The sequence below is a fragment of the Nuphar pumila genome, chromosome 6 (genome assembly GCF_984573655.1).
Source record: "Nuphar pumila chromosome 6, dmNupPumi1.hap1.1, whole genome shotgun sequence".
NCBI lineage: Eukaryota > Viridiplantae > Streptophyta > Magnoliopsida > Nymphaeales > Nymphaeaceae > Nuphar > Nuphar pumila.
The window spans coordinates 48028155-48042820 of NC_143254.1; the positions used below are offsets into that span (position 1 = coordinate 48028155).

At 40.7% G+C, this 14666-nt stretch overlaps 2 protein-coding genes and 1 non-coding gene across 4 annotated transcripts in view; 1 reads left to right on the forward strand and 2 right to left on the reverse strand.

The window, feature by feature from the left end:
* Positions 1–1068: 1068 nt before the first annotated feature.
* LOC149834791 (zinc finger MYND domain protein) lies at positions 1069–3871 on the reverse strand. Its single transcript, XM_090011556.1, has one exon. The coding sequence runs from the start codon at positions 3190–3192 to the stop codon at positions 1303–1305; it is 1890 nt and encodes a 629-aa protein (XP_089867682.1). The 5' UTR covers positions 3193–3871; the 3' UTR covers positions 1069–1302.
* Positions 3872–4987: 1116 nt separating this feature from the next.
* TRNAE-UUC (transfer RNA glutamic acid (anticodon UUC)) lies at positions 4988–5061 on the forward strand. The gene has a single exon. It is a non-coding gene; the product is annotated as a tRNA-Glu (tRNA).
* A 3318-nt stretch (positions 5062–8379) lies between these two features.
* The window catches only part of LOC149834793 (polyadenylate-binding protein RBP45-like), a 34810-nt gene continuing 28523 nt past the window's right edge, over positions 8380–14666 (reverse strand). The window contains exons 3-7 of one of the 2 annotated variants that reach the window (XM_090011558.1): positions 11023–11081; positions 10817–10947; positions 10526–10622; positions 10283–10423; positions 8380–8646 (exon numbers count right to left, since the gene is read on the reverse strand). In XM_090011558.1, the coding sequence (XP_089867684.1) occupies positions 8644–8646; positions 10283–10423; positions 10526–10622; positions 10817–10947; positions 11023–11081 (431 nt within the window). In that variant the 3' untranslated portion in view covers positions 8380–8643. Of the gene's footprint in view, positions 8647–10282; positions 10454–10525; positions 10623–10816; positions 10948–11022; positions 11082–14666 lie in introns of both variants that reach the window. The other variant, XM_090011557.1, reaches the window with a different exon arrangement.

Here is a 14666-nt window from a genome sequence, read left to right on the forward strand (position 1 = left end):
GAATTCTCTCTTTCATTATCATGGTCTTCTGCAGCAAAGGTTGAGATTCGGGGAGAGGAAATGCCTTTAGGTCACCACTAGACATTGTCTGCATTTGCTGCTAATCGCAATGCCATATCAAATTTTGATGACATCTCAATCTTGCAAACTCATTGTTCAAACAGATAAAGTAGGCTTCAGCCGGTGCAACAAGTGCAAATTCTCAATTGCCTATGACTACTGCAAATCGGTCCTTAGAAACTGCAGGAAGGAAGACCAAGTTCTCTACTGCAAGCTGAATATTCAAGATAAGCTATCAGTACATCGAGGACCACAGAATGTGCCAGTAGCTGCAAGTTCCAATTATTGAGACAACTTTGGCCATTTAGGGGAACTGAAGCCACTAAGAGCTCGTATCACCAGGAACAGGGACAGATAATGCATGGCCTGTAGCAGGTCATCACATGTACCTAGTGGTGTGTTTCAATAAGAATTTTGCCTTTGTTAAGAAGGTATCTTATGGTGTGCAGTTCTGTTAAGAAAATTTAAATCAATTCACACGTACAGTTTTATAACGAATGCAGATCTCACCTTAGAGTTTTCTTCCTCCAGTCCTAAGATCAACAGGTTTTAATAAAATAAAAATCTAACTGTTACATAACGTATCCATGATGCAGCTTCAAGAAAGAAACACTCACACAGGGAACATGAACCCATGATGCAGTATTAATTTGCCCATACTGATAAAAATGCCAGAGTAAACACATCTTAACAAAAGTAGACTGCTGAAACGTTCAAGTCATCTAACAGAACATGCTAAATTAATAGAGAATTGAAAACTTCAGACTTTCTGAACAATTAAATATAGAAGTTCAAGTACAGAATCAAGGAGTACCTTGAACCATATCCAAATCACATCGAGAACCCTTTAACCAATTGAATAATAGAAGCAGTGAAGCACAGATACACAGTCGACAAGTGCCTAGAACCATATCCAAATTGTATTCCATTGTCAATATTTGAATCCTAGTAGGTGAATTCATCTTGAAAGAGAAATAATATGAACATTTTAACGTTGAATAAGCCATGAGGAAAACAGATAAAAATCATAAAAATAACCAACAGATAAGCATCCCACGTTGCTACAAATGAGAGCATCTGGCTAAAGATGCACATCGACACTAATAAATAACTGAAATCAAATCCAAAAGAATGACTTTTTTCCCTACTTCCTAACAGTACTCAAGCACAAGGTTCACTCAAATAATTGAACAGAAAGACTCAGTACCACTAAATAGAAGAGAGGAAACAGATTCTGAATTCTCAGGTACCCACACCAAAGATAAACCCATTGCTGTAGGATGGCAGATTACTTGAAGGTGCCTGGTTCCTCACTGGAGAACGGAAAGGATTTGGTGTCACAGGGTAAGTTATATGCAGCCCTGAGCCCCGAAGGACCTGCTTAGCATTTGTGCAAGCAAGCTCTGAGTACTCGGTGAAGTAGGCAGGGGCGTTTAGAGATTTTATCAGGTCAAGGGCTCCACCCCAGCTTGGGCAACTGTCTAATCCAGAATTCAATGCAACAATAACATGCGGGGTGGGAAGATACGCCGCTTCCTCCTGATACAACCCTCTCACGAGGTTAATCCTCACTCTACTACTTACACCGGAGACTGTTCCTGATATGTTTGTAGGTATTTCTGGCCCAACCATGATTATCTGCAAATTGCCAGATCCACTGAGCAGATGGCTGATTTCAGAAAAGGCAGGCATCCAGTCTAGCTCCACTTCAGGACCCAAGTAGTGCACAATCACCTCTCTTCCCTTGAGCAGGAGGTTTTTCGAACTGATGCTCAGTGCTGTTAGGATGTGATACACTGTTAAAGGGTATGTAAGAAGTGCAGCCACAGGGCTGGAGAGTGGAAGAGATCTAAGATTGTAATATTCCGCCCAACAGGACACGGGAATTGGGGTTGAGACTGGGTCCTGGAGATGCTCTGGAAATGGACAACTGGGTGGGTACTCACCACTGCTTAGGCCACCCCATGAGTCTGCCAGGCCTTTCACAGGAGGGAGGAGGCCGAAAGGACAATGGGAATAGCAATTGCATTTCCTTCTCCACATACCTTTTTGGTGAAGGCCCATTGACTCAAGCCATTTGCATGGTTGCTCAATAAAACAGGGAAAGATAAATATCTTCATTTCTAGCTCTTCTTCCCTCTCCATCATCACCTTGTAGAGTCCACACAAGCTCTTGTGAGTCTCTTTCCAGTGCTGCTTCTGACAGTTGGGCCCACAGTAGACCACCCCTCGGCATCGCCCACAACACAGGGACTGCTCATTGTGGACATCCTTCTCACACACAGCACACTTTCTCGGAGGATCCCGATCACGAATAACTCTTGTGTCTGTGAATTTGTCATCTTTGAACTGCTGTTCCGCAATCTTGGTTGTTGTGCTTGCCCTCTCCTCATAGGCCTGCCCTGGTGGGTGCGACACAGTGGCAGCGACGATCCCCCACGTCTTAGCCAATTCAGGAGGCCATTGAACGTCGACAGTCTCGATAAATGGCTCGAAACTCGTCAATCTTGTACGCTTTGGGGAGACTTCCTTTGCAGGTTGCAACAACGGATGAAGCAATGAGATGGCCTTCATGAACGCATAGAGAAAGCGAAGCTCCTCGAGGTTCGGGTTCCTGAACTGAAGGTTACTCGTTGCGGTGCACCGGGCAACATCGATAGCAGGAAACCTGTCTGGTCCAGAAGCTTCCAAGGACAGTGATGCTATCATCCTGCGGTTTGCTGGGAACATCAAGGACTCGGGTTCAAAAGTCACTCTAAGAAGGTCAACATTTGGGACGCGGATGGTTTCTCTAGAGCCCGTCATCTTGAGAGCATCCTGCTCTGACCTGAACATGTTGAAGCCGAGATTGCCCCCTTCACCTCCGATGAACTGAACACAGGGGAACAGCTGCTTTCTGCCGGACCAGTCGGTGTCCTTGCCCACCCTGACACCGAACATATGGCCGGGCCTAAACCTCTTCCATGGGTCGGTTCTATAGAGAGCTGCAGCAGCTCTGAACAAGGACTTGATGAAACTTGGGTTTATTCCTTCCACCTTGAGAAGGCAAGTTCCAGAGCTTGGACCGAGGCCTGGCCCTGATCCGAACTGTTCTTGGAATCTTGCAAACAGATCCTTCAAGTGCACATCCATCACGCTAGCAACACCCACACTTCAAACTGTGACAACAGCAGCGTAAACTTGAACCAATCGATCGATCGATTTCCTTATTAGTTTCACAACTTCGTCTTATAACGAACAAAGATGCAAAAATGAGACTGTCTGAAGGTATTACCCGCTATCAATGGTTGTCCATTCTTAAAGAGAAAATAAACTCAAGCAGAGAATTCTCCGTCACCAATGTAGCATCTGTGCCTTGATGGTGCCGCGAATTTTCGTCATCTGAAATTTGTACAAGTTTCTCAATGAAAAACACATGAAGAAGTATAAACTGGGGGAAAGGAGAAGAAGGGAGGCAGGGCACACATTTCTCTGGGTTCAAATACACATCATGTTGCCGACCATATTTGGTTTCTCTTAGTCTTAGGGAAATCCAAGACGGTTCCTTATTTCAGAAATACTCGAAACATTCGCAACAAGAATCTGCAGATCTGATACACTTGCAATGTTGTGAATCAAGACCCAGAAAATCTTCGTCCGAGATTAGCAACGGAAAACAATTAACTGAAAAAAGTTTGGGAACATAGCAACATTCCAGCAATTCAACATGAGAAATGGGTGAAAGTCGTCAAAAGCATCGGATTAGTAAGTTCGATGCAGATCATGAGATATCGAATAGGGGAACTTAAACAGTAGGCTAGAAAGAAAAGAAGGAACGAAAAAAGAAGAAACTTACTGCAATTGATGACGACGACGAGATTCCCCTCTCGATTACCATATATCTCTATCCAAATCCAGAGAGAGAGAGACAGAGACAGATTTTGGTTCGCTCGAGGAAGCTAATAGAGATCCAGCTAGGGCTGTCAACAGGTCGGGTCAGGGTTGACCCGGACCCGCCCATATAAGTATTAACCGGGCTCGGGTTCGAGTTCTATCGGGTCATGAAAATAGAATCCTATACCCGGACCTGTATATTTTAAAATTTTATTTTTATTAAAAATACATATAAAATACTCAGATTAGGTACCCAGCAAAAATCATGACCCAAACCCTGCCCACATTTTTCTCGGATTGGGTTCAGGTCGACCTAAATATTATTGGGATCGGCACTTTCCTTGCCTGTATACGAGAAATCAAGTTCTGGTCAGGTCGAGTACCCGGTACAAAGTGGACATGTTGACAACCATAAATCCAGCAAAATGGAGAAATAACTGATAAATGAGCTTAATCCGCGAACTGTGAACAGTGTTACGAACAAGGAATCGGTTGTTCTGCAAGCCTATTTTTCACACACACACACACACACACATATATATGTATATATATAAGACAGTCGTGGTGAGAGCGGATTTGGATTTGGGTCGTGTACTGTCATGGACCTATAGAACCAAAGATGGGGGAGTGCCAGTACTCTTATTTAGGGCTGGTAAACGAGCCGAGCATGAGCTGTTCGGGATCGGCCCATTAAGGGTATACCCCAACTTGAGCCGAGCCAAGCCTGAGCTCATTACGTGACAAACATGAGCTGGCTCATTTTTCTTTATCTTTTAAATGTTTTTTAAAACTTGATAATATATAAAATAGATATAATACATATATAAAAATTATATAATATAACGTTTCGTTTACCTAAACCAGCTGGATTGTAGCAAGGCTCGCTAAGCTCAATTTTCAAGCCGAGCTGAGCCCAACGACGAGCTGCTCGTATCGTTTCCCAGCCCTACTTTTATCTGGCCTTGTCGCGTACACTCTTTCGATCAGTAGCATGGGCCACACACCCATCTTCGTACATCTTGATAATATTTGTAACCTTAAAGTCATCACTAAATCCGTTGTCGTCTAGTCCGGTTAGGATATCTGGCTTTCACCCAGGCGACCCGGGTTCAAATCCCGGCAACGGAAAGTTTTTTCGTTTTTCTCGAGATGTATTTTGTTTATATATATAATATTATATCTTTTAATGTTGTTAATCGCACACACAAAAACAGCCCTACCAACTACAAACCCAATCCAACGACAGGGATACGATCTAACCACGTCCTTGGGAAAACCTTAGCTCAGTTCAGACAGCCAGCTTCAATATAATCAGAATCTAACCAACCCGGCAGCAACACAATGTGGGGCGTGGCTCTAAACGCACGCCACATTGACACAATGAGGGGTGATATCGAACCTCACCTCTTCACTGTTAAGTCATAAGTAATTGAAGAATACCTCGAACCCGAAGCCGTTTGCCCTCTTCGAGGCACTTTTTTAACGAATTAACTCAAGGTGCGATTTTATCCCAGCTTCACTGCCCGAAAAAGTGAAAGAGAGTTGGGAAAGCCACTAACACTTTTTTTTTTTTTTGGAAAGGCAAGCTGGGTTTTGTCAGACCTACCAGTTTTTATTCAACATACCACTGGGGTTTGAATCTGCAACGTCCCACCACAAGGAGACGTGCACTAACAGCTCCTACCAACCACGCGGAGTCCCCATTGGTAGCCACAACGCTTTTTAAGTGGGTGTTTCGTGCTTCGAAAAGTAGGATAAGCTGGGAACTGGGATATGTTACAGTGTGTTCAATAATGGAATGTCCCCGCTTATCCTACAGACACGATGCACCATCCCAACTTATTCCACTTTTCCTGGTAACTAATCGAATTCAAACCTCTCGCTGTCATTGAAGAATTTCTATATCGCTGCACGAGCAGGTGGCTGGTTCCTTTGGTTAGAGACGAATAGAAGATTTGACATAGCGAAGCTCTGCCTCTACATGGTCACAGAAACCGAATCCGCTTGGGATATGTCTGAGCTTTCATTGGATGTTGCCAAAATATTGTTTTGTCGATATTGAGAGATGAAATTACCAAAAACATCTTCTTGTGGATGTAGGGATGGCAATGGACCAGGAAAAAATGGGCCCTGGTCCTGCCTAGTCCCGTTTAGATCGAGGACATGAAACGAAGAATGGACAGGAGATGGAAGTTAAAATCGAAACTTGTGCGGGGATAGTTGCGGAGATGGACTTACTCTTGCCCACGCCCTGTCCCATCCCCAATTTTTGTTAAGAAAATTACTATTATACCCTTATACATATAAAATCTTTTATATATATATATATATAACCCTTTCTCAAATCTCTCTTCTCTTCTTCCTCTCCTTTCTCTAAAGAGCCGTGTGAGCTTATATTTCTCTCTTTTCCTTCCTCTAATGGCAGAAGGCGGCAACGGTAGAAGAACCCCGAAGATGGAGGACATGAAACGAAGAATGAACCGGGGAACGAGGTTAAAATCAAAACCTGTGGGGGGATGGAAGGCCTCCACCCCGGCCCATTGCCATCCCTATGTGGATGGTGTTGGGGCTGCCAACACCAATCCCAATGCATTGTTTTAGCAATGCCACTGCTCCCAAACAGCAAGAGAGTTCGAGAGCATGGGAAAACCACAACACAGCCCCCAATTCAAGGCTCTCAAACATAGACTTAAAGGATTTCGTTCATCCATGTGGCACATCCCAAATAACACAGATGGACTCTATGTCTTCCAGGTGAGTCCAAGGTTTTTTTTTCCAGAACCTCTGATGCCCTAGATAAATGACATCTAAGGTTTGCAAAAATGAACGGCTGAAAAAATAGTTGAACATAATCGCATGGATGAACCCCGTCAGAACGAGATCTAGCTCTAGCTGTGACCTGAAACGCACTTGATCAACACAACACAACACAACTCATGACACGTAAATAGTGTATCCTTGTCCGTTGTATTAAGTGTCTAGGACTCCGCCATCCCGACATATCCACCAGCCTTCATGAGGGAAAATTATGTTTTACAGAAAACTGTCTAAATAGCTAAAAAAGTAAACAAATAAGAAAGGTAATTCATATGCAATTCCGTGGTCAAGCCAACATAAAGCATATTCTACACCACACATACCCGGCTTCGGCATCCAGCCATCCAACATGGCGTCAACTTACGATTACAATGTGGCCGGGTTCATAGATTTGGCTGAACTCGAAATCTAGTTCCTCTCTCTCTCTCTCTCTCTCTCTCTCTCTCTCTCTCTCTCTCTCTCTCTCTCTCTCTCTCTCTGAATTTTATAAGAAATTAGATTACAAATCGATTGTAATTCATGAATTCAACTACGGCAAGCATTGCAGCAAAACCAGGCAGGCTGAATCTTAACTTTGCTCAGGTATTAGGGTTCACTAGGACCCATAGGAATTAGGATTTCCCCAAAGCATCTTTGTTTGGCCTAAATAAACAAAGTTCAAACCCACTCAAGGCCTTTATCAGAGGAGCTTTACCTACGAAAAACAAATCAGGCAATGCTGCAATTTTGATGCATTTCATCTTCAGCATCATCTAGGATTATGCCTCTCTTTTTTTATAGACAAGCTGGGGTTAGGCAGACCCCACCTGTTGTAAATGGTATCATTGGGTTTTAACTTGCAACGTCCCAACACAAGGTGACATGCACTAACTGCTCCTACCAAACAACCGGAGCCCCTGTTGATGTCTATGCCTTAAATTGATCCAACATATTCAAGATTCAAGAGAAGCAATAAAGCATATCCAACTTTTTATGTTTGTCATCATTCCAAAGAGCTCTTCGAATTTGGAAGAGACCTGAAACATATCAAGGGTCACACCAATCTCAAGAATGTTTTAGCAAACATTGACGGTTGGGTACAGCTAGATTTACCAAGATAACATCATTTGGCACCGCAAGTTCATTGCGTGGACCAATTTTACCCTTAAAAACTTGCCCTCAAAACTCAACTGATGGCCACTTCCATCTCAGCTATGTGATTCAAGCCGCATAAGTGCAAGTGACTCGAAATTATTCCCCAAGAACTGAAAACTTCTTTTTTAATAGGCATCTATGGGCATAACCCCCATTTTATTCAAACCCGATACTATCATAACCATCCAGGTAAGCACGTTAGATCTCAAGAAATAAAACTTGACACAAATATCAGCGGTAATATTTTCAAAACTCTTACTTTCCTAAAGAATATTTCAAAATATTACTTTGAAAACATCACAATTTTATCCTCCTATTAACGCAATATAGTTCGCATTTTTATTTCTTTAAAATTTATAGATACCAGTATTTTACATATACCAATATCTTCAAGAGATTTCCCAAAAAGAAAAACATCACATTTTTTTATTCATCAAAAGATTCTCCTAACGTAATATTTACCAGAAAGCGAGATTTGTGAAACAAGAGTCATCTGAAGTGAAGGAATCAAAACCAATTATGGATATCATATAAGAAGCCATAAAAATATCCAGAGGTCTGGCATACCAATACCATGTCATCAACCATATCCAAATAAAACAAGCACTCAAAATCTAATCAATCCAACCACCACGAAAAAAAGAAACCGACACAAACTTGCTTCAGGCTACAAGCAGGAAAGAAATGGCTATCATTTAGGCAAAATGCGCATAAACTTGGAGCACCACAAGATCCTGGAGAGTAATAATCGCCTCTTCATCACTGCAAACATAAAGGAGCGAAAATAAGATTTGAAACCCGTAGAACCAACAGTAAAACCTTGAACTATAAGTAGCCATCTCAAACTAAAAAAAAATGGTAATGTGTCTGCTTACATTAGGTGGTAATGGTTATTAACTAGAAAAGAAACTGAATGGCTACTTTCTCACTTTCAATGACAAAGTTCATGAAAAGTTCAAAAACACAACAAAGCCACAGCTAAGGTCTCAAAACCGAGTATCACGATCAACATTGTTTCCCACTTGAAATAGCTTAAAGAGAACCATCTTTAACACTGCCATTATGAACCATCATAAGATGACATCCATTGGAGAGTTGACATCAACTGACTTGCAGAATTTCATGAAGTCCAATCACAAGGAGTTGGACACCTTTTACTATGGTGTTGCACAAGAAATAGGAGCTACTCTTAAGAACACCTACTTAAGAACTAAAGCACATCCTTGATGTCTCAAGTCCATGGCATAAGCATTACGTGCAACAGAAAGATCAGCGCCATGGAGGCCGTGCAACTGTTTCAAAAGTACTAATGGATCCTAAAAATCTAAAGCTTTAGAATATTGTTGCAAAAAAAAGTTACTAATAGTGGAAGCCTAGCAACGGAAAACTCACTGGTCGGTCTGTTTCAACCATGCAAGCGAACTTGGACAAACAATTCATCAACTCATCAACCAAATATTCACTGGTGCTTAAGTGCCAACTCATGCAAAAATACATACATAATAGCAACCATAAAAACTACACAGAAGTTACACAGATCTCATGAGGCCATCTCTATGCACCTGCTAACCAAACAAATCAGGATGGGTTGCCAAGATAAGCTGAATCTCACGTGATTCTCAAAAATCCAACAAAATCAGACAAACCATGATTCTTGATGAAATAAACCAACAAATAAATAGGCAAGGCATTGTGGTTGATTGGTGAAAAGTGTCACAAATAGCACCAATATCACCAAAACATAACAGCTTCCACAAGATATTGGAAAATGATAACAAAAATATCATGATGATATCAAGAAAATGAAAATGTGTTTTAGGATTATTGGGCATAACATTTGTATAAAGCATCTGGATTAACAGATAAAGGAAAAAAACGAGATGCTAGAAAGCAGACCGTAAAAGTTCATCTGCTTTATCATCTTGATTTTAAGAAGACCTATGGCCTTTCATCAGTGAATGGTGATATAATGCCCACGGATATAGCCCAAAGTTCAAGTTCCCATCATACTATGTTATCATTAGTACAAAATCAGGGACACGTTTGGAGTTAACAGAAAAGATGGAGATCCAGAAGAGACTTTTCATAACTTTAAAGGTGTTAACAGATAGTTGCCACGATTTATTTTTCCAAACTCAAAGCTGGGTCAGGAAGTCGCTCCTAATTTGCTATGTTGAATCTTCACTTTCTTTCAATAGTTTGGTTTTTCTTCAAATTGCAAGCATTTTCCCAAGAATATGATTGTTTCCAATTTTTTCAAAAAAATTGGCTTGCCAAAAACTCTAAGATCAATATTGTGACTATGACGATGCCCCATGAGGAAGATCTCACAACAAGCATTTTTTCCCAGAATGTAACTGATGATAGCAGAAAAATTAAATCATCCAACTGACGTTACCTGCTGCTGAGGATAGTTTGCATAACCAGGATAGCCACCATAGGCATACGTGTTTGGGTCCTGCGGAGGTGGAGCATATCCATAGGATTCATAGCCCTGCGTATATCCATAATATCCACCATTCCATTGATTTGGATCAGGCTGCGACAGAACCCATCCAGCAGATGGGTCCTATGGCAGTGTCAGTTTTGTTTCACAAGTAGGTCAATTGTCTACAACTTTCAGGATAAATTAATCAATTACCTGCTTGTTTGAAGGACTACGTCCCCAAGAAAGTCGAATTGCTTGCTGACCTAGTTGAGTACCATTCAACATTAACAGAGCCTCCTCGGCACAAGCCCTGCAGTTTGAAGTAAATATATTCACATGAAAACAGTAACTGAGGACTATCTAACAAGATCTTAAACAGATAGCTGAGCTCGCCAAATGATGCTCACCATAAGTCATGTAACGCAAATAAGATAAGCACTAAAATAATCAAATTTGAAATCAAAGGAAAACTAATATCCAATGGGGCAATAAGCAAATGCACACCTATTAGCAAACTGCACAAATCCACAGTGTTTCCCAACCGGTATCTTCACATGGACTAACTCGCCAAACTGACCAAACACTTGTCTCAAAAGATCATCAGTGACATTTGGATCCAAACCACCAACAAATATCTGCATTCAGAAGCCAAAAGCAGTAAGGACAGTGTAGAAACTAACCTTTTTTGTAAAGGCAAAAGGAATACTCACGGTAGTATTATTTGGATCATTCTCAGACTGGGTTGATTGAGGATTAGACTGATATGGAGCTGAAAAAAATATGGGCAAGACAAATTAAATAAAAGATTCTGAACATGACATGAGGGCATATTGAAGAAAAACCAATGCAAAAAGAAAATATACAGCAGATAAGTCGAGAACATGCACATCAAAAGAAGACATCAAAATCACCAAAACTATCCCCCTAACAGAAGTAGAAAAAAGTGAACCAATTAGTGGAATCCAATGACTGCTGCTGCAAAACATAGCTTCAGATAATTAGATCAACCACTTTAAAGATGAAAGATCTCAAGAATAATATGACTGATGAGTAATTCAACAGACAGAAGAACATTGAGAACAATCAGTTCAAGTACAAAGGCAAATCGTTCTCTCCATCCAATTTTAGCCATTCACTTGTAGGAAGCTATCTACCCCGCCCTGCGATACATAACAGACAGCCTGATACATATAACTCAAACCACCCACAGTATTAAAATACCACAGAGATTGAATATAAAGAGATAACAAAGAAAGCACATTACCTAGAGCTGTTAAGAGCTATTTCCTAAATTTTCAAAAGGCAACTAGTCAATTGACATGAAAGTGAAACAGTTTAGTTTGTCATTTTCTACAATGAAGAAGAATGGTAAGCTGCAATCTTCATCATGTACAACTCCTCTCCTTGATAACTATTTTCAGTGGTTCCAGCATAAAAGACAAAAATAACTACACACAGAGATAAACAAAAAGGTGCAAATCATACTGTTCATAGTTCATTAACGGACAATGTCAGATCGCCCAATTGACCTTATGTAAAGGCATATGATTATCTAAAACCAATGACAATAAATATAAGAAATACAGGCATGCATGAACTGCATCTAGACATGCTAGTTTGCTTGGCCTGTCGAGTCAAATCTCGCAGTCCACTCATAATTGACTTGGTGATGAGGATCAGAAATCCATCTTGTCATACATAGGCTCACAAGTTTCCATCTTATCAAATTAGAAGATGTCATACCTGATATATGTCACTTAGATAAAATTCCGAAATCAGGGAACAAGAATTTCTAAAAAAATGGGTAGGGGGTATAGGGATAATGTTTGCTATCCTTGTAACCCCCTAGTGATAACTTTTTAAACTTCTTTAGCACACCCAACCCTCCAGGTGTGATCTAAATGTTTGATGTAGTAGAAACTGGCCATTGGATCATGTTTTCCCAATATGTATGTCAGATTTTCTGGGGGATGAAAAATCAATGGTATACAATGTAACAAATTTTAAATCCACAAAAATTTTACAGCGAAAAAAATATGATCCAAGGGTCAACGCTTACTATTTTGACAATGGCAAACACATTCATCGAGTCAGATTTGGTTAAAACAACCTCACCATATGAGTTTCAGCTAGAAGGTCCATTTACCCAGGAGGATAGCAAACCATGGTTGTCAGTCGAGGAAGCGGGAGCGAGAAGCGATACGGGAAGAGGGAGCGGGAAGCGAGGCACTTTCAAAATTTAAAAAAGCGGGAAGCGTGGGACAACTTAGAAGCGAATCACAAACCGTCTCGGAAGCGAACCGAAAGCGAACCGGAAGCGAAAAAAAATATAAAAAATGCAAAAAAAAAGTGAAAAAAGGGAGAAACGCTCTTCCGAAAAAAAGGGGACGCTTCCCTGCACATTTCGGAAGCACGATGTTTCGCGCTTCCGAAATGCGCTTCGGGGAAACACGCTTCCCCATACGCCTAGGCACTTCCGGTAACTCTGTAGCAAACACTAATGTTTCAAGTCATGTTTGGCAAATCTGACCCCACAGTTGTGTTCAACATATTTCATTTACTAGAAATCGACTGTTGGATCGTGTTTTTCAATAAAAAAATGTGACTTTATCTTTAAATTTATGAAAATTCTAAGCCATTGAGTTTTGAAGTCTTATAAAAACCTGCTCATATGTCATAATTTATGAAAATTGCCAAAGCGGCACTTTCAAAATGCGTGGGGAAGTGACCCTTTTAAATGGGAAGTGAGCTTCCTTTTTTTAAGGGGCTTGGATAGCCTTTAGTAAAAAAAATCCCATAAAATAAAAGAAACTCTGCTTTTTTTTCAGAGTTGCCAATTGAGGAAGCGGGAGCGGAAAGTGATACGGGAAGCGAGGCACTTTCAAAATTTTAAGAAGCGAGAAACGTGGGACGACTTAGAAGTGAACCAAGAGTCGTCTCGGAACCAACCTAGGAAGTGAACCGGAAGCGAGGGGGAAGTGAAAAAAGAGAAAAAAAATTAAAACAAATGAAAAAAGGGGGAAGCGAGGGGAAAGTGTGCTTCCCATTTTTGTGGTGCGCTTCCCAACACATTCCGGAAGGGTGACGTTTCGCGCTTCCGAAACGCACTTCCGTTAACCTTGGTTTTTTTAAAGTAACCTTGTCATTTTTAAAATTTCATGAAATATGATAAACCAAAACAAGTAAGGTTTGGGTTTTCGATTTCCAAACCCTACCCTCTCCCTCCCTCTCTCATTCTAGAGTCCTAGAGCTCCGGCGACCTCCATGGGTGTCCTCAGGTACTCTCTCTCTCTCTTCCTCTCTCTTGAAATGAAATAGGGATCTTCGAAACACGAGCTTAGATTCACAAGGGAAAGTGTTAAGAATGACACTAAAGCATAACCCTTAAAAAGGGTATAACGGAAAACAAAATAAAAATAAAAAGGTATTCTTTATTGATATGAAAAACTAATTGCTTAAGAAGCATTGGAATACTATACAAGAGGGGTTGCACCCCTTTATATACATAGTTGAAAGATGACTCAATAGAGTTGTTGGACACAGTCCAACGACTCTAAAATAGGCTCTATTGCTAGTCAAGTCTGGACAGGACTTGACTAGCAATTGTCATTCTAGTTCAAACTAAACTAGATGACATAAAAACAAAAAATAAAGAAAAAAGGTTACAAAAAAGAAAGAAATGAAAAATATATTTATATATATATAATATTATTATTATATATATGTACAGTTTTACATTTTAACACTCCCCCTCAAACTTACGGTACAATGAGCAAAAGTTTGTCTAAGAGAAAGTGAAATCGAGGAGCAGCAAGAGGCTTTGTAAAGAAGTCTGCTAACTGATATTCTGAAGTGACATATGGCAGATCAATTATCCCGTGTAGATATTAGTCTCTGGCGTAGTGACAATCCATTTCGATGTGTTTAGTGCGTTCGTGGAATGTTCTGTTACTGGCAATGTAGATCGCACTTTTGTTGTCACAACACATTTGTGAAGTTTTTGTTGCTTCTGCTCCCATGTCAGCAAACAGTCGTCGGAGTCAAACTACTTCCACGGTCGTGGTTGCCATGACTCTGTATTCAGCTTCGGTGGATGAGAGAGATATCTTCTGTTGCTTTTTACACCTCCACGAGATCAATGATTCTTCTAAAAAAACACAAAAACCAGTGGTTGAGTGTCTGTTTTTGGGATTACCTCCACAATCAGCATCAGTATATGCAATTAAATCAAGAGAAGAGGAGGAAGATAAGAAAAGTCCTCGTGAAAGAGAGGACTGGATGTATCTGATAATACGCATGATTGCTCCCATATGAACAAAAGAGCATATTGAAATTGACTTGCTGTGTGAACAAC